The 27,916-nt window shown below is 40.6% G+C and overlaps 1 protein-coding gene across 4 annotated transcripts; it reads right to left on the bottom strand.

Annotated features, from left to right (window-relative positions):
* Window positions 1-344: 344 nt before the first annotated feature.
* Window positions 345-25,833, bottom strand: LOC110530260 (la-related protein 4B). Of its 4 annotated transcripts, none has more exons than XM_090182158.1 (17): window positions 25,342-25,833; window positions 22,383-22,516; window positions 15,898-16,057; window positions 15,043-15,210; window positions 14,635-14,713; window positions 13,854-13,990; window positions 13,485-13,588; window positions 9,461-9,571; window positions 9,163-9,216; window positions 8,596-8,835; window positions 8,165-8,274; window positions 7,688-7,960; window positions 7,356-7,383; window positions 6,860-7,021; window positions 6,426-6,604; window positions 6,028-6,139; window positions 345-5,834 (listed from the first exon to the last, which is right to left on the bottom strand). In XM_090182158.1, the coding sequence occupies exons 2-17, from the start codon at window positions 22,461-22,463 to the stop codon at window positions 5,511-5,513; spliced, it is 2,322 nt and encodes a 773-aa protein (XP_090038284.1). In that variant the 5' UTR covers window positions 22,464-22,516; window positions 25,342-25,833; the 3' UTR covers window positions 345-5,510. The 4 variants fall into 4 exon arrangements, with proteins under 4 accessions (XP_090038284.1, XP_021468847.1, XP_021468848.1 ...); XM_021613172.3 differs by having other exon boundaries at window positions 6,854-7,021; window positions 7,356-7,404; window positions 25,342-25,829; XM_021613173.3 differs by having other exon boundaries at window positions 7,356-7,404; window positions 25,342-25,829.
* Window positions 25,834-27,916: the final 2,083 nt, after the last annotated feature.

Raw genomic sequence — 27,916 nt, 5'->3', positions numbered from 1 at the left:
TTTTTACACTGCTGCTACTGGTTAACTACACAGTCACTTTACCTACATATTACCTCGACTAACCTTTGCCCCCACACATTGACTCTGTACCGGTACCCCCGTATATAGCTTCGCTGCTGTTATTTCGTTGCACTTTAATTTTTTTTTTACTTCAGTTGAGTAAATACCTTAACACTTATTTTTCAAAAAAACTGCATTGATGGTTAAGGGCTTGTAAGTATTTCACTGTAAGGTCTACCTACACCGGTTGTATTTGGCACATGTGATAAATACAATTTTATATTTTTTCTTGATCAGCCCCCAGACATCCCAGATTATGGGACACACACACACAGAGAACTCAATAACAGTGCCTAAATCTTTATTTTTCAATAAGCTACATTTTTCCCTCCAAATTAGACAGCTTAACATGACACGAGTAACTTAAATTATCAATAGTTGACATGTACGCTTGATTCCAGTCTTAATGGAAGAATAGGTAAGAAATCAAAAGCACTCAAAGATACCTCCATGAACTACTGTTATGTTCATAGGTTCTTCTCTCCCATAAAGTCAGCGATTGTCCACTGCTGTTAGCGTAACATGGTATGGGTAAAAATGAGTTAATTGACCACAGTGAGTTGATAGTGAGACAATGGCTGTGTCTCATTCCAGTCAGTTGGTGCATTGTCACATCACTTTAGAAGCAAGGTCAACTTACAACAAGCTGTAGCCGTTGCAAAAAATACATGGCACTGTCAAACTGGTGAGACGAAGCAGATCGAAGCGAACTGGGCAAGGAGAACGAGACGGCCTGATATGAGAGACTTTGTCTGTGTACAGTAACACAAGGAGAACAGCCCGAACATTACAACAGGGCTTTAGTAGTGCGAGCAAAATAAGAAAAAGTTCAACACAAGTTCAGTCAGTCTTTCGTACTGTAAGCAGTGCCATCATCTTCTGGAGAGATGAACCAATAACATTGAATGAAAAATCATTTTCTCATCATCATGCTGCACACACCTAGCTGGCGAACGAACCTTGGGTTAACTTGACCGTCAGTCAACTTTGCATTTGTGTTTTATACTTCTGCTGACCCCAGGTGGTACACTTCACGCTCACACACACACTCACAGTGCCCAGCCTGATAACATATCCATACCCAATCTGCAAAGACAACAGCATTAGCATTTTGCATTAGATAGGCCTACTAGCATAGACCAGCTTAAATTTACAGACAATCATGCCTCGACTTCATAAGCCAGATCAGATACCCGGTCAGATGCAGGTTGCTATGAGTACTTTGTCTAATGTCAGTGGTATCAGATTTTAAATCCCAGTTTTATAATGCTGGACCGGCTACACTTCCCATGAGTAACAACAAATATCAAAATATAAATGGCAGGCGCTTAAATATTATGTACAAGTCAAACAAACTGCCAGGCTGAAACAAATTAAATGGCACAGTTTTTTTTTGCCACATTAAACGCAGTCCACATGTGTGATCAAATGATACAAAAAGACAATGCACAGTATGTTATACAGTGTGCCAGAAATCATTTCTGCAAGAAAATGAGAAGTGTAAAAAATATCTACACTATTATGATTGAGTCTAAACACTGGTAAAGCCTACCAAAAAAAACTAAGTACAGTTATTACTTCTGGGGGCTACGAAAGTTCCGTCGATGTACAGTTTCATGAAAAACAAAAACACTCAAATAAAAGCAAAATTACAGAATATCAACCATGCTTAATCAATTTGCGGCAAACGATTAAAGGTTGTCTGGTACAAATTATAATTTATGCTGCTGAGGAATTGACATTGGTTGTGTGTGAAAGATTTGATGTTCCTGTGCTTCAAATGTGCTTTACTGTGATTCATAAAGAACTGTTTTATGGGCCAAATCACACATCAGATTGATATAAGCTGTCTGTCACAGGACAGAGTATGGACTTTGTACTGTCATTTGAAGATGTGTATTTGTACAACAGGTAGGTTCTCCCCTTTTCTCATTGTGCACAGTGAAGGGGCTAAACAACAGAAACAAACATCTGTTTGTTGAGAAAACACATGGAAATGGAATGAGAATGGCATTTAAAAAGTTACAATCAGACAACCTGCCCACATTGCAAAGTGAGGCAGACGCAATTCTTCACATCAGAACAATTTTTTTTTAAAGAAATTCAAACATTTAGATATCCTACATCCAGCTCAAAAGCGACATTAATAGTTCAACAAGATCAATATATGTTTTTTTTAAATCATTTTAAGGTACCTCTTTATATTTTCTGATTATTTACAACTGTACAAGCAAAGCACACAGTTCAAAGAACATATTTGATACAGTATTGACTATTTTGCATTTACAGGATTTATATTTCCCCCCCAAAACAAACAGAAAATAAAAACAAGGAACAAAGTTAATCAAAAGAGAGTTGAGATAAATTTTACAAAACCAAAATGCTGCTAGATTTGTACTTTAAGACCAAGTAAGACTTCTGACGTTAGGTATGACTAAATATTTCCATGCGTCTCCCTTAGTAACATGTCGGGGTTTGAAAAAAAATAAACTAACTCTACATTGTCTCGTATAAAAGTTAAGGCAAAGTCATTTTCAAGTTTAAATAAAATTCAAGTTTTTAAACACCGGATGGAAATTATACATTTGAAAATATATAAAATTGTATTAATTTTTTTCTTGAAAAGAAACTTTAATGATATCTCATGGAATAAACAGCACTGGTTTCTAAATAAGCAGAGCAACATGTCTTTTATACCATCTCAGGAAAAAAAACGACAAAAAATGATAATACATCTGCCATTTAAGACTGCCCATAAGTGCATCTCAGTCCTTCAGAATCAAACTCCCCAAATAATGTGTTTGCAAACCAAACGGCATGCAAATCAAAAGCAGCAATGACTATCAATACAGGCAATGTCTCCTCCCTCCGAATTAAGTCCTCTTTTCTAAGCAGAGTACTCCAGGGTAGCTCCTTGTTGCAGGAAGACGTCAATGAGACACTAAAGAAGCGCACAGGTTCCACTTTTTTTCTACTTAGAGATTTATGCAAAGCACAGAGGGGAATTTGGAAGCTATATGGTTGTTGTATGGAGAGCCAGGTGAAATCTCCAGAAGAAAACCATGCTAAAAATAAACTGGGCATTTCTACTGTATGGAGGGGAAGGTGTTGGAACAACCCAACAGTGCTGCCTGCTCTGCCTAACATTTGTCCAAACTGAAAGGACTCAGTGGCTGCTCAGATTTACAGCATCCAAAACAAGTCAAAGTTGCCTGCTCACAGGGTGCAGTTTACTACTCATATTCTCTGAGTGTCACCCAATGACTAAAGCTATACCTTCATTCTAAAAGGGCTGCCTCATCATTTACCTTAATATCTAACATTTGTAGTGAAGGAAAAACCCCACTTCTTCCTTTCAACTAATTGTAAATGTTTTGGAGCCACCAGGATTTCCTAAACTCAGTCCTGGGTCCCCTCCTGGGTGCACATTTAGTTTTTTGCCCTAGCACTACATAGCTGATTTAAATCATCAAAGCTTGATGAGTTGGTTATTTGGATTAGCTGTGTAGTCCTAGGGCAAAAACAAAAACATGCATCCGGGGGGGGAGAGAACAGGACATAGTTTGGGAACCTTTGATCTAAGGTGTAAACCCACATTACAATTTGCTACTGTAATACTGAATAAACAAACCGCTTTATAAAAAATAAAAATGAAAAAAAAAGAAAAAAACACCACGTACCAGTGGTTTCACAATTCACTACCTAAAATGGAAAACAAAATCAAATAAAAAACACCACTGCAAAAAATAAGCCATTGTTAGTGGAACTCCACAGGTTTAAATCAATGAAAGTGAGCACAAAAGAAAATAACTAAAGTTATTTTTATCCTGCACGGAAGTATGTCTAGTAGGCATTTACATGGGAGTAAACAAACAGTTTAACTCGTGTGAATTTCTCCATGTAGAGGTTAATCGAATTAGTCAACATTTAGGTCTTCTGAAACTGATTACCCTGCCACAACATTTAATAATAATGCGCAAGTCAAATGGAAAGAAAGGTTAAAATCCAAGAGGGAGAAAACTACATTTGTTGTATAACTGATATTTTAAAGGGCTTATAATGTGACTATCAGCTGTTTCAATATTCCTCTTTACATTTCAGAGAATATGAAACTAGATTCACATGTTCCCTTTTTGCTTCTGTATGTCCAGAATCAAAACAAATAGTGCAAAGTTTAGTTGACGACATGTATCAAGTATTATTTTCTAAGTACAGTACCAGATTCATTGAAGTAACACGTTCCAGGTTCATCCTCTAGCACCATAGCTATCTAAAATAATGAAGTCACTGCACCCTGCCAAAACCCTACTGCCTACTCCTTATAGTAGGCTAGCCACCTCCACTGCCAACATGTGCCCGCTGAACTAGTCTTTGACATGCTCGTTTCACAGCTAAATTTAGAAGGAGTAAAGTCACCAATAGCCACAACATGATGAATTTATGCATTTTTTTTCTGAGATGAAAATACACGTAGATTTCTACTGACACTGATAGTACCTCTCTTTAAGAGGCCTAACTAGCAATGTGCTTTATACGGCTAGGAAACAGACTCCTGTGAATGGGATAGCAGAAATCTACATTTTATTGTTTACCACAAGAAATACCAGATAAAGACTTTGGCGCTCTTAAAACCACCAGCACGCAACAACTAGAGGTACTTGTACCAACAATCAAAACCAGTATGCAAATAAATGTATTCTCCTCATATGCTGGTGTTACAATGACAAAGAGTTCCGTGTTGGCAAAAAGAATCTCAGAAATCCCTCAGAAAGTAGGTCTTCTGTGGATTTCAGTGAAGTCTAAAATGACACTAGACTAGTTGACCTTGCATATGAATGTAAATATGTAAAAACAATTATGGCTACGTCCCACACGGCGCCTTATTCCGTATGTCGTGCACTACTTTTGACCGAGAGTAGTACGCTACTCAGGGAATAGGGTGTCATTTGGGACGCCAATCTCATGACTGACTGATCATCTCATCCCGCAATGGAATCACATTACATCTTAGGACTGCATACAACATACAGAAACACCCCCCACAACTAACAAGATCTAAACCGCAATTCCGTTACTCATCCACTTCCCTTCATTCACTCACTGGGTGGCTTCCAGTCTACCTACTCTCACAATATTTTCTTGGAAGGCAGTTTGGACATATGAATTTATCCCACTAATCTGAACAAGAGTTCATTTGACTGATTTGACACAAAATAATGCAAAAAAAATCCAAATGAAATAAACCTCCCAAAAAATAAATAAGTAAAGATGAACGGTTCTCTACATGCACACTGAGGTGCTATTGTCAGTAAGCCCTGATCCAGAAACACATCCTCTCTATGCTGTGACTGATGATTTTGGGATAGGTTGTATTTCAATAGCCCTGACTTTTTCCAGATTTTTTTCCTCTCACACATTTGTTTTGAAATCGACTTTATTGCAGTTGGGGTTTACTGCAGGTACTTTGGGGGGGTGTTGAGATCTTTGCTGCTGGGACCCTTCCCTGGGTGGTGGGGAGGTGGTGAGGGCCACCGGCCGGTTGGTCTCCGGACCTCTCGGGGTCTGCCTGGGTTAGCAGGCTTGGAGGAGCCTGGGTATGTCTCTCGGGGGGCCTTGGGCTCGCCCCTGTCCCCTGGAGCTGCGTCAGGGCACTTCCTCTCCTCTCCTGCGGAGGCAGCGCTGCTGGCTGGCTTGGCCTCTTTAGGGGCCTGTAGTGTCGGAGCGTGGTCTTTAATCCTCTGGCAGATCTCAGCGTAAGAGGGCTTTCGCAGTTCCTGAACACACAAAAAAAAGCTAGACTGTAGATGATTAATTTCATAGGACATTGACTACGCACCCTGGTTTGACATGCATTAAAATAAGAAACACGGTCCACAAGTTAGGTATAGATGCTATCAAAAGATCTAGATCAGCTAATATCAATAATTGCACCTGGTTGTTTAAATGCTTTGGTGAACCAGCACTTACTGTAGCAGCCCCATTGACTTGAACATATTTGCTAGCAGTGTACAGGGTGTCAGTGACCAGCTCCACAGAGACCCGGTTCTCCTTCTGCTTCGCCTCCGGAACTTTCACTTCCCTGAAACACACAGTATCTCACAATTCATTCACAAAGACGAGTAGGGCATGAAATGCTGCTAAGTCAGATCTGTTAATTTTTTTCTACACCAAGCTATTTTGACAACAACTACTGTATCTATCGTGTTTGGCATGTTTGATGAGGAAATAGACAAGTGTGAGAGAAAAGATACTGTATGATATGAAAAACAAAATAAGTTATGTTTTTCTAAATATAAATAGTGTGTGTGTGTGTGTGTGTGTGTGTGTGTGGGGGGGGGTTTGAAACACACGTGTCATATACTCACTCTGCGGGTTGGGAGGGAGTGGGGATAGGGACAGGGCCCGAGGCTGGTGCTAGGGTCAGGGCTGGGGGAGCAGCGGGCAGGAGGCTCGGGGGCTGTGGAGACGTGAACGTCCTCAGTGGCTCCTTGGGTCCTCCTGAGGGGAGGAGGGCGCCTGCACCGCTGGCATCAACACTTACATTCTGGAACGGGATGAGAAAAACAACACATCAGGTTTCTACTGACAGCAAAGCTGAAATGTTGAGCTAAGTGATTCACTATGTTGGCTTGGAGATGAGAGCTTGGCTGCATCCCAGATGGCACCATATTCCCTGGCCAGAAGTCTATGGGCCCTGGTCAAAAGTAGAGCACTACATAGGAAATAAGGTGCCATTTGGAACGCACAGAGTACGGTGGCCTGGAGATGACAGCTTGTGGTGGTAAATACTGACCCTGACCTTTGTGGCTCCTATTACCATGCTGGCCAGTCTGTTTTCAAACATGTTGTCAGGGGTCTTGAGGTGGCCTGCGGCCCCAGGCAGGGGGGGGAAGCTGGAGAGCCCCAGCTCAAAGCTGGGGGACGGGGGCTTCTGAGGAGGGGGTGACTGGGTGGCCACTCTCTATACAACAAAACAGCATCAAACACCGTCAGACAGGGTGGCCACTCCCTAAGCAACACCGGAGTCGGCACAATGCAGTGAGTCAGAGAAAACAACCTCTGCACCCTACTCCCTTCATAGAGCACTACTTTTTCCCAGAGCCTATAGGGCGGGTCAAAAGGAGCGCAGTATGTAGGCCAGGGTGCTAAAGCCAGCCTGGCAACCATACCTACAAAATCCCTGCAATACAAACATTGTCAGGAGAGGTCACAGCCTTCAGCATCAGTACTGATGGATCTTTCTCAAAGTCAAAGACTAGTTTAAGAGGAGAGATATTAAAAAAATATGTACTTACTGTAAACTTGTTGTCATCCCTCTTTTTCCTAGAACCATAAATATTTGTCCTTTAAGAGAGAGAACATTTGAAAGATTCACTGACATTTTTTTTATCTATTTGAAGCACAATTTAGCCTTAGATTTCAATTCCAAAACATGAGCGCCATGCTCTCTCTCGTAAAATTATAATGCGTCCCAAATAGCACCATATTCAGCGCACTACTTTTCTACCAGATCCCATGGGCACTGGTCAAAAGTAGTGCACTAAATAACAAATATAGTACCATTTGGGACACATCCTATGGATGTCTATGGTGGTGAAGCTCATGCAGATAGTGGATGATCACTTACCTTCCACGGCCCATGCCCAGTGAGTAGTCGGTGCTGACGGGCTCCACCCGACCCGTACCGATGTCCCTCCTGGGGTAGGTCATGGTGGAGGGGGGTAACCTGGTTCTGTTCTGGCTCAGGAGCCGCGTCGTCTGGGGGGAACCCCGGGGCACCCCGTTCAGGATGCGCTCTGTGGGGAAGTTGAAGATGGTGGGGTTGTCCAGGAGCCCTGTGCCACGCTGATCTGCGTTGGGTATTGTGGGCCTCAGGTGAGGTTTATTGTGAGTGTGATTCCTGAAAAATTCCACAAGAAACACTGATCAATAATGTTTAAAGATCCTACATCATTCCATAGAATTGGTATGAGCACACATTATGGAATTATTGACTTGAATGGGGATACCTGTTCTACTCATTCTATTTCTATAAATACAAGCACAGTCATGTGGACATTCTTGGTAGTATCATGTACATTAGATGGAATGTCAGTGTACCCACCTATTCCTGGGAGAGTAGTGCCTAACACCAGCAAGAGGAGACGTCGCTGGTTTAAAACTATGGGATGTTGTAAATCCATTGATGAATTGGGTGTTGTGAAATGATGTAACCTGTTGAATATAGAAGGAAACACTAAATCAATTACTTTTATAGGAGTTCTAGTAGCATATCATACAGTGAAGTTATGAAATCTCTCATTTGATGTCTTGTAGGTTTGTGGGTGGTAGGTGTGAAAAATCCTGGTAATTTCTCAAACATTTTTAATTTATATCTAAAATTCCCAGGTTTTCCAAAAACACTGGTGGGAAGATTCCCAGAATCAGGAGAGAAAAGGCATAAAATCCATGAATTTCCCAATGAGAATTTTGGGGATTCTGCAACCCTAGTCTGTATTGTAGGTTTGTAGGTGTGTGCATGACTGTTGTCCTCACCAGTGAAGGGTCTATGAAGCTGTGGGTGGCTGACCAGGCCTGTGGAGTGATAAGGCTGTAGAGGGGAAACTGTTGCTGAGGGCTGTACACTGGAGGAATGTAGTACGAGGTGTAACGCTGTTGTTGTTGTTGTTGCTGCTGCTGCTGCTGCTGTTGAGCATATGGGTTTACCTCCACCGGGCGGTAGCCATTCTTTGGCATAAAAGTGTTGATAGCAATTGCCTTCGCCTTTATCCGTGCCTGATTGGGGTTTAGAATTTAGAGTTCCTTAGAAAATTGATTTTTCCTCAAAAACAAATATTCAAAGTAGGCATTTTTCAAAGCGGTGCACAGAGATTTGAATAAATTAGCCACATTTCTCCAGGGTATTATTTCACGTCAACTATAAATGAACCCAAACAAACACTGTAGATTGACTTGTTGTTATCATCCACTGGAAGTCGTTTGGGGGAAAGCATTAGTTGCTGTTATGTAGACAGAAAAAGGTTCTGAAGCCCCATACTCCAGAAAGTACAGTAGATGGGTGAAGTTAACCTTAATTAACACAAAAAACATGAATTAGCTTACCTTAATAGGTTTCCCTTGGAAGGTTTTCACTTCTTCACGAAGATACTGATATGCCTAGAAAAAAAAAGGTTAAATGAACACTTCAGAAACAGCACAAAATATATCTTCAGTTTGTATACCCGCTGAGAAGGACGTAAGCTCAAGGCCAGTATAAAACCCTGTATGGCCACAACTAGCGGTTGTAAACCAAACATAGACCAGCCCTACAATCCTAAAACATGCTATGACGTGCAGGGGAAAAGTACAAAATCAAGAGCGATGGTCATGCAATGGTGCGACATTCCAGAATGTTCCTTACCTGTTGTGCATCTGCTTCTGATTCAAAGGTGATGAACCAGTTGTCGTTGTAGGCAAACTCAGAATTTATGAATTTAGGTAAGTTCTTTCCTTTAAAAAGAGCCTCGACCTCCTGCAAAACAAGAGCAAATGTCAAGTTTAAAAAGGGATAGTTCAGGATTTAAGTCTTCGGGTACAGCTAGCATATGCTAAGCTAGTTAGCATTGGCTGGCAAAACTAACTTCTTTCATACTGGACACAGAGACATACAAAAATGTTATCCACGAGTTAATCTGCCTCTGGAGAAGCAGATAAAGGACTTCATTGTCAAAATCCTGATCTATCCCTTTAGTAATGCCAAAACGCCACAGGAAATGTGAGCAAGTTCCTGGATTCGATTGAAAAGCTTAGGGCGGTCTAAGCCACTGCCTCTGGAGCACATTGCTCGAGCATTGGTTCGAATCTGGCACACTGCTTTTTCAACACACTCTCTCTTGTATGTATCTGTATCCAACAAACAAAAATAAATTGGACCGATAAATGTCAAATATTGTCAATATTCCCCAATGGGAGTACAGTTCAGACTGAAATAACACCATTAAAATGTTCGGAATTCTAAACAGCTAAAAACATCACCCTTTAATTTGTCACACTGCATTAATTTTGATAACCACCCACTTGCACAATAGCCGAAACCTCTAAACACTGTTTAAACAATGTGTCATTGTGTTCGAATACTCATACTAACTGTACTATTTGTGACATGAATTGAGTATATAGTATGCTTATTTGTCATAGTATGGATATAGTTAGTATGCCAAAAGTTCCCAGATGTCGTACTAAATTCGCCAAAATATGAAGTACACAAGCATAGGACACTATTTCCGTACTTTAGGGACCATAATGCAATTCAGGAAATGGGCGTAGCTTCACATCATTTTCAGATTTGAAGAAATTGGCGGAAAATATGCAGCCGAAGTACAACGAGAGTGGATACAAATTCATTGCTTTAACTAATTATGACAAATGTTAAGAAAATGTTGAGCAAAGTAATGACTTTTCAAATAAGTTACCTTGCACGTTATGTTGGCTGGCAATTTGTTAGTTACACGCTTACGAACCACATAACATATCATTACAGCAGTATGTACTGGTGTGTTGTTAGCTAGTTACCTAACGTTAGTTGGCTACTTATACATCAAACTAGCCAGTATATTAACTATAGGCTAACTACCCAACGTTTATTGACTTGATTATTCCCATTATTCTTAGCTTGGCTAAATTGTATAGTCGTTCTCAATGGACATTCATTCGGGTGCATTCGTAAATTCGATCTGGCTATCTACTCCGATTTCAGAGCACTCTCGTCCAAGTGTACCAGAGAGCAGAATAATGCATTTTCGAGCGCTCAACACCTGTTGAATATGGCCGGTGTCAGTAAACGTCGGCAAAAAAATCATAATTCAAATTGTTGCCAGGAGCATAGTTAAGTCACCAACGTTCTGGTTAACCAGCTCTGCTAGGGCGAGTAAAATGGTCAGAGTGGTCTCATTTGTGTCTGGAAGTAGCTAGCAAGCAAGCCAACGTTAGCTTGGGTGCTTGACTGCCGTTTTAAGTAGAGGTCGACCGATTAATCAGGGCCGATTTCAAGTTTTCATAATTGGTATTTTTGGACACCGATTACATTGCAAACCACAAGGAAACTGCGTGGCCACCTGTTACACAAGCGCAGCATCAAAAGAAGCCAAGGTAAGTTGCTAGCTAGCATTAAACTTATCTTATAAAAAAATAACAATCAATCTTCACATAATCACTAGTTAACAGCACATGGTTGATGATATTACTAGGTTAACTAGCTTGTCCTGCGATGCATATAATCAATGTTAATTTATCATCGAATCACAGCCTATTTCAACATCGCCAAATGATTTAACAAAATCGCATTCGCGGGGAAGAAAAAGCACATTCGTTGCACAAATGTACCCAAACATAAACATTTATGCCTTTCTTAAAATTAATACACAGAAGTATATATTTTTTTAAACCTGCATATTTCATTAAAATAAATGCATGTTAGCAGGCAATATTAACTAGGGAAATTGTGTCACTTCTCTTACATTCAGTGCAAGCAGAGTCAGGGTATATGAAACAAGTTTGGGCAGCCTGGCTTGTTGCGAACTGTGTTTCCTCCTAACAAAGACCGTAATCAATTTGCCAAAATTAATTATGACATAACATTGAAGGTTGTGCAATGTAACAGCAACATTTAGACTTAGGGTTGCCACCCGTTCGATAAAATAAGGAACGGTTCTGTATTTCCCTGAAAGAATAAACGTTTTGTTTTCGAAATGATAGTTTCCGGATTTGACCATATTAATGACCTACGGCTCATATTTCTGTGTTTATTATATTATAATTAAGTCTATGATTTGATATTTGACAGAGCAGAATGACTGAGCGATGGTAGGCAGCAGCAGGCTCATAAGCATTCATTCAAACAGCTCTTTACTGCGTTTGTGAGCAGCTCTTAGCAATGCTTGATGACTTCAAGCCTATCAACTCCCGAGATTAAGCTGGCAATACTAAAGTGCCTATAAGAACATCCAATAGTCAAAGGTATATGAAATACAAATGGTAGTGAGAGAAATAGTCGACGCGTCAGAATTCCTATAATAACTACAACCTAAAACTTCTTAACTGGGAATATTGAACCACCAGCTTTCATATGTTCTCATGTTCTGATCAAGGAACTTAAACGTTAGCTATTTTTACATGGCACATATTGCACTTTTACCTTCTTCTCCAACACTGCTCTTGCATTATTTAAACCAAATTGAACATTTTTCATTATCTATTTGAGACTAAATAGATGTTATTTGTGTGTTATATTAAGTTAAAATAAAAGGGTTAATTGTTCATTCAGTATTATTTTTATTATTACAAATAATAAAAATAAAGTTTTAAAAAATAAATAAAAAATGACATGTTTTTTTTTTTTTTTATAATTAAAAAAATTAATTATTCATATATATTTTTTTAATGGGCCTATTAAAATCGGTATCGACTTTTTTTTGTCCTCCAATAATCGATATCGGTAAAGGCATGGAAAAATCATAAATCGGTCAATCTCTAGTTGTAAGGTCAGCACGCTCAAATCAACCCTACTCCTCGGCCCCGAACGTCCAATGTGCCCCCCGAGAGGGAAACGCTCTGAATTTACGAGCGCAATTTAGCACTCCAGATTGAATTTAAAAACACACCCGAAATGTCTTACTAGTAATTTGTTATGCTAACTAGCTAGTTAGAAGTCGCATAGCAACAGCATCAACTTCCGGTAGACAGGCGAAGAGCTAGTATGCTCAACTGAAAGGATACTGTTAGTTTACAGTGTACTAAAATTAACTAATAGTATATACTCATTAAGTATGTAGTACGTTAGTATGGGTACTCGAACACAGCTCATAACATATTTAACAGGGTGTCAACATCGCAAGATGGAAGATGAGTAAAGAAATAAATTGACAGACATACACCAGTATGACTTATGATTCCAGGAAAACGACTCAGGGTTGTAATCATTATTCCAAACAGCTGCAAAACGAAAACTACTGTTTTGTTTGGACAGGTTCAGCAAATGGAGGGACCTACCTGAATCTGCCCAATAGAAAGCTTTCATTGCAAAACAAAGTTTTGCCACTGTTTGGAGTAATGATTACGCCTCAGGTAGTGTGCTGTGCACTCAACAGGAAATTACCTACAATGCCCTGGTTAAAACACACATATAGCCTAGTCACATTAGAGCTTGTACAAAAATGACCTAGTCATGCTGAAACTTGACTGATTTCTTTCCACCGTCTGCTATACTGGATACAGTCAGTCGAAGGTAAGTCATTGTTTTCTTTTAAAATGGTCCTGACAGAATGTCCCAAATGACACCCTGTTTCCTATGTGGTGCACAACCCTTAGTGTTCTGGTCTAAAGTAGTGCACTACATAGGAAATAAGGTACCATTTGGGACTCAAATGGCGGCTAGCCAGTGAACATACCTCTACAGGAGTGCTCTCAGGGACCTCTCTGAGGATGACGATGCAGCGGTTCTGGTTGGGTCTCACCTTCTCCCCCTTCTCATCTACCTGGACCAACGGCAGCGCTACAGGGGCAGGGCAATATTCAAGTCCAGTGAATTTATAATCAAAATCTGAAAACTTTATTGCTATGTAACAAATGTTGCTAGGAATTGGTGTTGTACAAAGAAGGTTAACTAATACAACTGAAATCCATATGAAACCAATCCAAATGAAACATCTCTTCCCAGCAATGTCTCTTTAGTCTCAATAACAACAATTGCTCTTAGTATCAAGTTAATCAGAAAAAGTTCAGTGAACGATAGTTTCAAATAGAAGGGTGTCACTTACATCGTAGGATATCAACGATCAACACCACGTCCGTGCTGAGTTTCTTGACGTGGTCCAGGTTAGCTACCGTCACGATTGGCACATACTGGTCACTATCCATCTGAGAGATAAGATACATGTCGCTGGCCAGGTTCTCCCTGTAAGTGAAAAGAGACAAGACAAAACGGTAAGTCACTCCCTGTAGCCTAAGTCACTCCTCCCTCCCCACAGCACCCACCAGGGAATTCTTGACAGCATGAAATAAAGCTTTCATTTAGAACACGCCTCCCACAAAGGGCCAAAGAGAACTAATGAGTATGTGGCCATTGTGCATCATCACAGTGACATATTTCACTGGCTGTATTCTAGCATGGGCAGCACTTGATTACTATCAACAAAAACTATGGCCCAGCATCGACACATTCTGTATGGGGAACAGCATAATAAATGGAACAGTAGTGGTGTACATTACTCCCCTAGCTACCTCCCCTAAGAGCCAATTAAAGTTTGGTCAGGCGGGTTCTGTATTCTGTAATGGCAGAGCTGTGCCTCTGTGCTGCACGGCTGTAGATTATATGGTTTCTGCAGCACAGTGTGCCCAGTGCATTATTGGCTGTATTGTAGTAGGCAATGTCTATGTCCCAAATGGCACCCTATTCCCTATATAGTGCACTACTTTTCCCCCAGGGCCAATTGACCAGAGTACGACTAGCACAGGTCAAAATGTCAAAAGTTGTGCATTATATAAGGAATAGGGTGTAATTTGTGACACAATCAGTGTGTAGTATTAACTGTTACTCACCGGGACAGACAGAACTCCAGGGTCTTCTTCAGGTGTTCCCGGAGGTCCTCCTGACGGCTCTCCTGCTGGAGCTCACCGTCTGCTCATCGGGGGAACAGACAACACAACATTCACTTTCATGCCGAGACCCTTCATTTAATTCAACTCACAGGTATTGTCCCAAATGGCACCCTATTCCCTATATAGTGCACTCTAATGACATTAGACCATTCATTATATTACACGCAGTCCCCTTTAGGTACAGGTTGTTTAAGTTAAAACAAACTCATTGATGCATACATTTCTAATATTCTAAAACACAATGTTGCAGTGCAATGAGAATACCATTTATATAATTGTGTATCACTTTCATAGACGCTTTGCTCAACTCAAGTGAATGGTCTCCACTCCAGTGGATGAGGATCCCACCTGTGTGAGTTGCCTCCTGGCCAGACTCTGGGTATGCAGCAGGGTCGGCGCCCTCCAGGGTGACGGTTGCGGCCATGGGGGCTGGCTCTGCCATCATCACCGGTGGAGGCTCATCTGGGTCGGCCAACAGGGGCTCCTCAAACACTTTGTCTTTGCTGGCTTCATAGCCTGGACAGAGTAAAACAGGAAACAACCATCCAAGCAGTTAACGCAAGCTACAGTATTCACTGGCTTCATAGTCTGGACAGACTTAAAGGGACAACAAAGAAAGCCGTTAACACTAGCTAGTAATAAAGCGATGGCTTAAGTTGAAGAAACAATAGGCCTACATGTTATGTAGTACTAGTAATACATTTATCTATACAAGGGGAAAGTGAGGTTAGTATTTAGATGTTAAAATGGATACCATGAACATGTGACTACTTTAATCGCCACAATTAACTTCACATAATGAGCTAGGAGTAAAATGTAGATGTGTCAATCTGAATAAAACTGGTCCTAATTTATCACCTTCATGTCCCCACCAGTCCCTTGTTAACTGCCACGACGGCTAAACTTGGCTAATCTTAACATCCGCACATAAAATGATTATGCTTATTATGTGTTAGAAGGAAGGATGGGTTGGTAATATTTATAGCTCTCCCTCTGACTAAATTCAGTATAAATGATTCAACCCATGGCTGCGCCGTGATGACAGGGGTTGCGCACCAAATGGCACTCCAATCCCTAAATAGTGCACTACTTTTGACCAGAACTCTGATCAATAGTAGGGCACTATGTAGGGAGTAGGGTGCCATTTGGGATACGACCCTCTGTTACCATGGCTATCTCCAGTCGGTACTTAAAATGGCTGACCTTCTGGCCCAGGGTCAGCAGAGCTGCTATCGCAGCCATCCTTCCATGGCTGGAGAGCAGGTGTGTTCGCAGTCCCAGTCGCAGTGGCGGTGTCCAGGTTAAGCATGTGATTGGCCCATGCTTTTGCATTGGGGTTCAGGTCAGAAAACTTGGCAGATTCCTGTGGCAGGAGACAAGATAGGAGAATATTATATACATGAGTTCAGGTAGGCCTCCACACTTCAGCAGACAAAAGAAAGGAGGGGTACTCAACAACAATAACAGGAGTACAGATGTATAAGAATACTATCAGTATAGCAGAATATAGGCTAGATCAAGGAATAATGAGAAGGTACTCTCCAGGAATTTGACAATAGTCATTATTTTTAAGGCTCTGCCATTCAACCTTGCGTACTGTTCATATATCCATCTATCTATAATGTCTTGGCGGCGTTATCAGAAAGCATGGCATTGATTTTCACTGCTACGCAGAAGATGCACAACTTCACATTTGTGTCAGAGGATTTCAGCTGTATTAGCGACTTAAATACTTGGATGCTCACGACTTCCTCCAGCTAAATCAAGGCAAGACAGAGGTACTTATTGTTGGAGCCAAAGCACAGAGCGAATCTAGTCGCCCATTTTAATTCATGGGCAATAAAGACAACACCAGGTTAAAAAAAAAAAAAAACAAGGTGTTATTTTAGATTCTGAACTCAATTTTGAATCACACACTTAGAACGTGACCAAAAAAGCTTTTTTACCACCTGAGGAACATTGCAAAGGTGCGGCCGTTTCTCTCTCAGGCTGATACAGAGAGACTCTTCCATGTTTTTATTACAAGCAGGCATGACTACTGTAATGCTCTCCTGTCTGGTCTACCCAAGAAAGCCATTGGTCAACTGCAAAACATACAGAGCACATATTACACCGGTTTTAAGGTCTCTGCACTGTGAGCTTTAGAATACATTTTAAGATTCTTCTATTGGTTTTTAAAATCAATCCACGATTGTACCACAATACATGTCATACATGCTTTTAAGTTATATACACCCAGTAGGTCCCTCAGGTCCTCTGGCACTGGCCTTTTAACTATCCCAAAGCTTAGGACCAAGAGGCATTCTTTAGTGATTATGCCCCCCCAGCCTTTGGAATAGCCTGCCAGAGAACCCGATGGGAGGTTGAAACTGAGGACATATTTAAAAGATATCTTAAAACACATATTTTAGATTTGCTTTTCCTTAGGGTGCTTTTTAGTCATTCAGTTTGTCACTCTTATGTTTATCTTATGTTTGTGTGTAGTAAATATTTCAGCTTTTATTTTCATTGTTTGTTTTTTCCTGTAAAGCACATTGCATACCATTTCTGAAGTGAGCAGTATAAATAAAGCTGGTTTTGATTTGTGGTGTGATCATACAAATACCAATGTGCAAATAGCAATGGCCAGTGGCCACAAATGTGTGTTCATCTCAGTACAGCAAAGCTGATAGTAGTTTCTTCATACTGGCTATGTATGCAGACAATGATTGATGATATAGGCTACCTCATCTTGTCACACAGCAAGCAGACCATCCCTTCTGGGATTACTAGTTATCCCAGAAGTTGAATAGCCTAAATGTCTTTGAGTTGGCCTAGTCTTTGAGTTGAGGCAACAGACTCAGTGAGAAAATGCTAGTGTAACCTAAATGTTTCCCTATCAGTTCCACAGAAAAATCAAGGAAAATATACACAAAATGTTGTCAGAAAAAGGTTGACAAAGAACAAACTGTTTTATATAGCCATAGCTACATCATTGAGAAACCGGAGTTTATGATAATGCATTTAAGTAAAATCAACAATGATAGATATCTGGCATAAGAGATATCAAGACAACATACTTAAGACTGCAAAAATGACAGATTGAGCACCACTGCTTTGGGCAAAGAGAAGTCTGGACATACTCACAAGAGATAAGTAATTGTTCTGCCAATTCCTTACACAAGACTCACAAGCTCTACGGCTGTAGCGAAGGGCTTTGGTAAAAGCCATACTAGAGTCCTGAGGCAAAGCGGCATGTCTGTAACAGTTACTCTCCGCTGCCTACAGTAATAAAAGAGTCCAGGAGCGCATCCAATCATGCCCTGCACACTCCGGGCTCACAGTCATCGCACCTGCTGCACACAGTGACGGTCCATATGGCACCTCAACCACATTCAGAGCCAAGCACAACACAGACTACTTGTATCACCTCTTGGATATTCCCAGAGCTTTCCGAGCACACCAACCAAGAGTCTATTATCCCCAGGTTATTTCCAGAGGTTTCTGATTCCCAGGCATCGCACAGCGTATTCAGCATGCCCTCCTCGGGCTTCTGCCTCCCATAGTCTTCACTGCTCTTTGATGCTTCTGAGGCTGTGGCTGCTTCTGTGGTCCGTCTGTGCTGTCAAACTGCCTCTGGGTCACGAGGAGCGACAGGTTGTCGGGGGAGAGAGAAAATAAAAAAAATGAGACACACTGCTGCCGAGGTGTCCGACGTGGCAGCCGCTGATTCGTCGCTGTCACTCATTCCCATTTAATGGCGCTTTGGTTTCATCACTGCTGCGGCTACCCTCTGAGTCATGCTCTCCATCAGAACATCAAACCCACGTCACCAACGAACAGACATACTGATGGCTAAGGTGGGTTATTGTTAAATCCACCTGAGCCAAAGACAGAAGCTGCCTGAGGAATGGATTATCCACAGTGTGTACACTAGGCTTCTCCTTTTGCAATCCACACCCAATAGGCCTTTAGGTGTCAGATGAACCTGTGTTTAAGTAACACACCAATATCCATAACCTACATACAAGTGTCAGGGGTCACACTAGCTTTTAGAAATCAGCATTTTCAAAATGCAGACCATCCAAAAATGTGCATTTTAAACCATTTCACCCGAGTTGTATATTGAAAGTCAAGTGGTGGTTTGCGGTCAATAGTGGTCAGGGTCGTGAAACTATACATTTTCTTCACACAAAATAAATGAAAGCAAATATAATAAAAAAATTGCTTAGTTTTTAATCTGACGACAAAAGTGCAACACTATTTGGCTAGCAGCCACACAATTAGCTTATAATTACAAATAAAGCTAGCTACATTTCCTAATGTTGTGTATCATTGAAAAAAATAAAGCTAGCTACATTTCCTAATGTTGTGTATCATTGAAAAAAATAAAGCTAGCTACATTTCCTAATGTTGTGTATCATAAAAAAAATAAAGCTAGCTACATTTCCTAATGTTGTGTATCATAGAAAGAATAAAGCTAGCTACATTTCCTAATGTTGTGTATCATAGAAAGAATAAAGCTAGCTACATTTCCTAATGTTGTGTATCATAGAAAGAATAAAGCTAGCTACATTTCCTAATGTTGTGTATCATAGAAAGAATAAAGCTAGCTACATTTCCTAATGTTGTGTATCATAGAAAGAATAAAGCTAGCTACATTTCCTAATGTTGTGTATCATAGAAAGAATAAAGCTAGCTACATTTCCTAATGTTTTGTATCATAGAAAGAACGACGCTAGCTACATTTCCTCATGTTTTGCTTCAAGTTCATCTTGCATTTTAACTTGCTAACAGAGATCAGTCAGAGCGCTGTCTGCCGATCCAATGTCGTTTGTGTATGAGGGAATCTGATTTCTGATGATAGCAAATATGTCATTGAGTGGAGAAGTGCAACTGAAAGACAACATTAGTCATTTTACATTCATGATTTGGAACTAACTGTGACTGAACAAGAGCAGAAATAACAGTTTGATTTTTTTCTGCGTGAAAAATGCAGAATTCTGCATTAACATGACATCGTTGGTACAAAAAGCCTTAATGGAAAACTTGGATAGTTATGATTCTCTGCTGTGGGAAATTCAAGAGGCTGAGTATCCAAAGTAAAGTAAATCCAGCTTTCTTCAGAGTGATATAATACATTGATGGAACAGCAACAAGGCCCTTTGCTTTTCACTGGGAGCTTCTGTCTATTTGCCCGGGTCTATTTATAAAAATAAAAAAACTTTAAAAAAAACACTGCATTAGGCTATAAACTCAATGGGCTGTCTGGTCAAGCGTACAACACACACCAAGACAAAACGCTACATCAAAACCAGAGAGCCACACTGAGACCAAGGCAGGAGAAACAAAGAGCCTATAATCCAGTCATGCAATAATGTAATACCCTCCCACTCCCACATCTGACCTGGCTGCTATAGAAACTGGCCTGACATAACTGACTACCATGTCCAAAGCTTCAGAGCGTTTCAGGTCCGCTTGACCTTTCCCAATAAAATGCCTTGGTGCTTCCATCCCTCACTGAGGGGAGTGATTCACCTTTCCCCAGTAGCCTGATTGGAAATGTTATTTTTGGGAAGCTGTTATTCATTATGAACTATAGACATTGGGGTCGGGGGACATTGTCATCGAGTGCACAGCATGTTTTCATTGCTCCTTTAGTCAGTCAGACAGCCAGGGAAGTGTTCATTTGTACACAGGGATAGGTTAAAGTCCCTGAAAAGGATACTAAACAAAACACACAATTTGGACTGGTCCGTCTGGGAGGCTTCTGCCACGTTGAGCTCCAGACCCAGGGCAGACAGACAGTGGACTGGTAATGTGCTGAGCACCCCGGATTCAAATGACCTAGGGGGGGTGCTGTGTCCACAGGAAATGTTATACTTGTGCATCCTCACAAGCCTACAGGTTCTGGCATATAGCCTAGGTTACAACTAAATGGACATCTCTTGGACAGCCAGATCTGAAAACAATTATCTCCAACCTGACACAGAGCCTTAACTAGTACTATACTAGAACCAATGACAGGCAGATTCCAGTGAGTGGCAGCAGCATTGGAGTCATTAATGTAACAGCTTTCACATTTGGATAAGATATGGCCAACACATAGCTTTAAATAGGTCATATGTGCTATTCATGAATGTTCATATGCCACAGCATATGGCACAGTAGCGCTGAGCAGAGCAGCATAGAATAAGATGCTTAACATCACACACTACATGTTAACAAGGAACACATGGAAGTAAAGGTCATTCTTTAATAAGGCGAGTGGCGGGAGGCATAAATAATTACCTTAACAACAAAAGTCCCTGGATTGAGACGTGAAAACGGCATACCTCAAGAATCCATTGGGGACTTTTTCCTGAAACCAATCTTGTTTCCAAACGTATGCCATGTGTTTAGCCTAAATGAAACTGGAAAAAGACAGCAGTGTCTTTCCATTTCCTAATTTGGGAGAATAAGCTTTCCTTTTGGCCCTCATTTAGGCTATTCAACTTAACATTCTTTCCAACTCAAGAGATTGACGAACAAGGGGAATTTCAATATGTGTAGCCTACCTGCGTCCACACGCTTCTTAACAAAATGTAGCCTACAGCATGCTCTTCATCTAATAAAACATACAAGCCTTATGACAAATCTATTGAGCGAGACTGCCAGCCACATAGCTGCACCATGCAAGGAGAGCACAGCACGCATGTGTTAAAATGAGGACTCCTCATGAGTGCTGTGCTCTCCTTGCATGGTGCAGCTATGTGGCTGGCAGTCTCGCTCAATAGATGTCATAAGGCTTGTATGTTTTATTAGATGAAGAGCATGTTGTCTTTGCATGCTGTAGGCTACATTTTGTTAAGAAGCATGTGGTCGCAGGTAGGCTACACAAATGGCAACCTATGTAGGAAATAGGTTGCCATTTGGGATGTGACCCCAGAGACACACACATCTCCATTGTGTGAAAGAAGTGAGGAGTCTGTAGGGATACCAGTACAGGAGTATCTTGGAAACAGAAGACATGAAAGCTTGCAGCAGGACTATGACTGAGATGTTAAAATGCCAACTAAAGAATGTCTGTCCCTATAAATACTGTATACTTAATTTTAAAAAATACACTTAGTGATGAAAGCAGCAGCAGGTAGCCTAGCGGTTAGAGTGTTGGGCCAGTAAGTGAAAAGCTGCTAGCCAACAAGTTGAGAGAAAAAACGGACGATGTGCCCTTGAGCAAGGCACGTAACCATAATTGCTTGAGGGTCGACGTTGATAATGACAGACCCTGGCTGTGACCACATTCTCCGGGGGCATCTCAGGGGGAGTTGGGACATGCAAAAAATAAAACAATTCCAATTCACGTGTGTATTAACACCTGTACATGTGTGAATTAGGACAAATATTGAGGAAAAGTCAGCGCTTGAAATTTAGGAAAAGTTGGAGTCCATGAAGCTACAATGAGTCAAAAAATTGGGTTACAAACACAAGAGGCTGTTGTTTAGCAGTGTTTTTGCAGCGCACATGTGATGGTAAAGTTAGCCAAACCAATACGAATCACTGATGCATCCTGTTAATGCCATGATAAACGTGTGCAAATTAATACATTTGTTACATTTAGTTGATTCCCTACATTTTGAATATTGTTGAAATCCGTTTTAAAATGTATGGATTCCGTCCGTGTTCTCCGCATTGGCGGAATTTCTAGGAGCCTAGTATTTAGTACCTACCAGATGAGAGCTCTCTTTTGCTTCTTGTACTTGCTGCACCTGTGGTTCAGCTACAACTTTTGTATCCTGGTCAGAAGTCATGAGCCGTCTACTTCTTGGCTCCTCAGGGAGAAGTCTCTTTGTCACCAAGTAAGCTGCGGACAGAGAAACAAATAAGTTTACCAGGGTTGTAGTCATTAGTGCACCCCATAGTGGAACGTTTTGCAACGGAAAACGAAAAAACCAAGTGTTTCATATTGGACAAATTCAGGTAGGTGCCTCCATTTCGTCACATTTGATTCCTTGTGAATATGCACAGAGAAAACACTGCAGCAACCAATGCTGTAGCTCACCATGGAAGTGCAAAAAAATATTTCATTAGTAAGATGTGTCAACAAAACATACATGCAATCTATAAGTATAAACACCATTGGAAATGTCCCTTTTCTATCTAGTAGGTCCAATTTGTAAAGAAGTGATAATCCCCCAACAATCGAATGCCTGTCTAACATGAGCTCTCGTTGTGTTCGCAAACAAAGCAGAAAAATAATGGCATGGCTGTAAAGCTCACGACCTTTGACCTACATACTCATTACCACAGACAGTGTGAGCTGGGCTTAACAGACCATTGTAAAGAATTAAACAGATGCTTTTCCATCAAGCAAGGCACAACTAACTACAGTTATCAAAGCAATTGTTTCAACAAGTCAACAATTGTGCTCATTTCTTGCACAACTAATTCAGAGATCATGGCCAACAGTTACAAGGTTCCCACACTAATCTTTAACTGTCATGTTTAATATTGTGTCATGGACCTATTTGACATATGGGCATAACTTGTTATCATTTAAGTGTTAACCCTGTATGTAATTGTCTATTCGTGCATTTCTGCTTATTCTTTGAGAAACAGAAGATGGAAAGCCCTGGCGTAATCTAGCCCTGTTCCTGGAGAGCTCCCATCCTGTAGGTTCACCTCAACCCTAATCTAGCACACCTGATTGTAATAATTAGCTGGTTGATTAACCTGGTTCAGTTTGTTACAACTGGGGTTGGAGCAAAAACATACAGGAAGGTAGCTCTCCAGGAACAGGTTTGGACACCCCAGAATTACGCCAAATATCGAAAAGTATTTTTGGAAATTTTGCAAACATTCAAATCCACTGCGGATTGGACAAACTAACCGTTTGTATTGACATAAACCTGTTGCAATTTTGCTGATTTGCATTGTCACTTGAGGACTATGCTGTTGTACAGTATGCAAGCAAAGTTCTGGTCTCCACAAAAATGGCAATTTAAGCAGTGTTCCAACAACTGTTCACTACAAGTGGTGACTGCAATACATGCCATCAGTGATAAAATGACATGATAGGTTTGATGTAGCCCACCAATGGCTGTCAAGTTTCCATCATTGGTACTACCCAACTTGTTTGCACTATGCATTATCATTTTTAATTTAGATATTCTTGTCACATTTCAGGAAAATTACTGTGGATACTATAGTAAGACAGAGCAGGCCTGTTACTTCAGCTCCAGCTGACAAGTTCGGCAGAGACCATACGATGAGGTAAAGCCTGCAAGGAGGATTACCATTGTGTGTTTTTTTATTTGTGAGGACAGGACGATGGTTAACCTAGCTACCAGATTAAGCTAGCTAGTCAAAACTTGTCAACTAGACAGTAGATAGTGGCAGTCTGTTTCTGCTCTTTTGCTAACTAGCTACCTATGGAATTGTGGCAAGAGCCCAAACAGATCTGAGAGAAGGCTAGAATCATGGTGGCATGTGACTGCCATTTACAGTGATTCTGGCTAGTAAAATACTATAAAGTAATGCTGTGTAAAGCCCGTTCAACTACAAAGTTAACCCAAACTGCTGGAAAAAGCAGAGTATCATCAGCATTCAGTGAAAGATGGCGACCTCCAGCATGATTCACCTCCATCAATCAAATGTATTTATAGACCCCTTTTTACAACAGCAATTGTTGATGGAGACTATTCCAAAGGCCAGCCAGCAGATCCTACCCGCTTGCTTACAGCTGCACTAGGGTCGAACAGGAATCCTTTGTATATTAAGACACTGGAGCCGGCGCGAGAAATGGCTCAAAACATTCCTCAATCCAGGGATGTGAAATGCATTGTACACTGAACTGCCCCAGTATCCCAACTATTACATCGAGAAGATTGAACGACTGCTAGTAGTTTAGCAATCGTTGAATCTTCTTGGTGTAACAGTTGGGATAATGGGGCAATTCGGAGTACAACGTATTTCTCATCCCTGGATTTAGGTACGTTTTTCGAGCCATATCTAGTTCTGCAGAGTCTTAATATACACAGGAATGTTGTCTGACCCTAGTGCTGCTGTAAGCAAGCAAGTAAGACCTGCAGGCTATTCCAAAGGCTAGACACCAATTATTATGTGCACCTGACGCTCCAGACAAGGCCATTCATAGCTCGCCAATTTAGCAAGTAACCTAGCTGGTAGTTAGATAGCAACGTCTGTAGCTACTTAACTCGGACGTCACTGTGGTGGCACATTGATTTGCTGACGAACAAAGTCACGAAACATTTAGCAACTAGCTATCTGTGCCAACGTTAAGTGTCGAATAGTGAATACAGAGCTAGTTAGCTGACTAGTTACCAATAATTTCACGAGCTAAGTAGCTAACGTTAGCAAACGCAGCCACTTCCATATTCGTGTAGTTAACGTTACGTAGCTAAAAGTAGCAAGATTATAACGTGGGGAGCTTACTAGCTAACGTTAGCCAGCTATGTATTTGCTAAAAACAACGCACAACAAGCAAACCGCGTTAGTTGGCTAACTTGCTAAATTAGTTTGACAGCCGCTTCAGTAAACGTGAATTTATACCTTGCTATCGTATAGATAGTTATACGATATTGTTATAGTTCTAGGCAGCTACCGAACGACAGTTAGCAACAACGAGTAAGCGAGCTGGCTCGTTACTAAGCAATGGGCGCTACTCACCTGTCAGCTCTCACTGCACGACGATGCAAAGACTTGTGGTAAGCAAGGCCTTGAATTGGCTTCCTGGCTGAATACGCACGATATTATCAAGCTAACGAGCACGCTAGCTACGATTTACTGCAGTCTTCGAATGAGCAATAACAAGCTGTTGGGGGCTGGGATGGCAAAAACAAAAAGAATACCCGCCCTTTTAGCCAAATCTCAGAAAACAAAATACCGTAACGTTAGCTTTCCTAACTAGCAATGCTAGCAAATTAGCTTAAAAGTAGCTATTAACTTTGCACTTGTTTTGTGCAGTAGAATTAAAATAATCTATATTATTCTTCGAATTTTACCAAGCGGAGGTTCTACTAGTAGAAAAGTAAATATGGAACATCAACCCAGAACTCTCAATGTGAAGCGTTCGTTAGCTAGCTGGATCACTCGAGGTAGCTACCAGTTGGGAATGGAGAAATTGATGTTCCAGTTGTGTGAAGATAGCCACAATAGAGGAATCGTCGGTTCGCCTTCAAATTAACAGTCCGCTATTGAAACTGATACAAATAGTATAATGCCCTATTTGGAAGATATAATGCTAAACAAGTTTGGAATGTTGTTACATAACTTACAAATGAATGAATGCAATAATACATTAATTTGCCAATAAACAGTCAAACAAAACAGTTGAAATGAATGTATACAAATTGTCACAGACTCTAGCCACCCAAATTATACACTGTTCTTTCTGCTACCGCACAGCAAGCGGTACCGGAGTAGGACCAAAAGGTTCCTGAACAGCTTCTACCCCCAAGCCATAAGACTGCTGAATATTTAATCAAATAGCTACCCTGACTATTTTCATTGACACACACATGCATATTGACGTATGCACTGTACAGCCTTATCTATTGTATGGAGTGGGCACCCATAAAATGGGGTATCAGCCAACTCAGTGACATCCACAGATTACATTTCTGTAGAGTTTACACAAATGTTAGCATCATAGCTCTTATTGAAAGACTTTGACTTTGGGAAATCACCTCCATTGTCAGTCTATTGTGTGTATTGGACATTCATATTGGATTATAGCCTTGCCTATGGCCTTGACTATGGAGTGTGAGTAACAGGGTTAGAAATGTCCCTGCTGAGTTGTCGTCACTAGTTACCAAAGCCACAAAGTCATAATTATGGCTAAACCCTGCCTATTTCTACAATTTATTTTCTTAAAATCTGATTTTAAACCTAACCTTAACCACTCTGCTAAATAAAATTAAATCAAGTTTATTGGTCACGTATACACAGATTTGCAGATATTTTTGTAGGTACAGTGAAATGCTTATGTTTCTAGCTCCAATAGTACAGTAAAACCTAGCAATAAAAAAAACTATACAAACGTAGTTCCTAAACATAAAAAAAATAAGTTAAATAGGATGAGTCATGACTAGAATACAATATATACATACAGTTGAAGTCGGAAGTTTACATACACTTAGGTTGGAATCATAAAAACACATTTTTTAACCATTCCACAAATTTCTTGTTAACAAACTATAGTTTTGGCAAGTCGGTTAGGACATCTACTTTGTGCATGACACAAGTCATTTTAACTACGATTATTTCACTTATAATTCACTGTATCACAATTCCATTGGGTCAGAAGTTTACATACACCAAGTTGACTGTGCCTTTAAACAGCTTGGAAAATTCCAGAAAATGATGTCATGGCTTTGAAGCTTCTATTAGGCTAATTGACATCATTTGAGTGAATTTGAGGTGTACCTGTGGATGTTTTTCAAGGCCTACCTTCAAACTCAGTGCCTCTTTGCTTGACATCATGGGAAAATCAAAATAAATCAGCCAAGACCTCAGAAAACAAATTGTAGACCTCCACAAGTCTGGTTCATCCTTTGGAGCAATTTTCAAATGCGAGATCAGTACAGGTGCATAAAAACTGGGACTGAGAGACTGAAAAACAGTTTCTATCTCAAGGCCATCAGACTGTAAAACAGCAATCACTAACTCAGAAAGGCTGCTGCCTACATTGAGACCCAATCACTGGCCAATTTAATAAATGGATCACTAGTCACTTTATACAATGCCTCTCTAAATAATGCCACTTTAATGATGTTTACATATCTTACATTACTCATATCACATGTATATACTGTATTTTATACCATCTATTGCACCTTGCCTATGCCGCTCGGCCATCGTTCATCCATATACTTACATGTACGTACAGTTGAAGTCGGAAGTTTACATACACTTAGGTTGTAGTCATTAAAACTTGTTTTTCAACCACTCCACATATTTCTTGTTAACAAGCTATAGTTTTGGCATGTCGGTTAGGACATGTACTTTGTGCATGATACAAGTCATTTTTCCAACAATGGTTTACAGACAGATTATTTCACTTATAATTCCCTGTATCACAATTCCAGTGGGTCAGAAGTTTACATATACTAAGTTGACTGTGCCTTTAAACAGCTTGGAAAATTCAAGAAAATTATGCCATGGCTTTAGAAGCTTCTGATAGGCTAATTTACATTATTTGAGTTAATTGGAAGTGTACCTGTGGATGTATTTCAAGGCCTAC

This window comes from Oncorhynchus mykiss, chromosome 8 (assembly GCF_057628025.1).
Source record: "Oncorhynchus mykiss isolate SJ-2025 chromosome 8, ASM5762802v1, whole genome shotgun sequence".
Lineage (NCBI taxonomy): Eukaryota > Metazoa > Chordata > Actinopteri > Salmoniformes > Salmonidae > Oncorhynchus > Oncorhynchus mykiss.
Note: the sequence above shows the minus strand (reverse complement) of the source record. Positions and strands in the feature narration are given on the sequence as shown.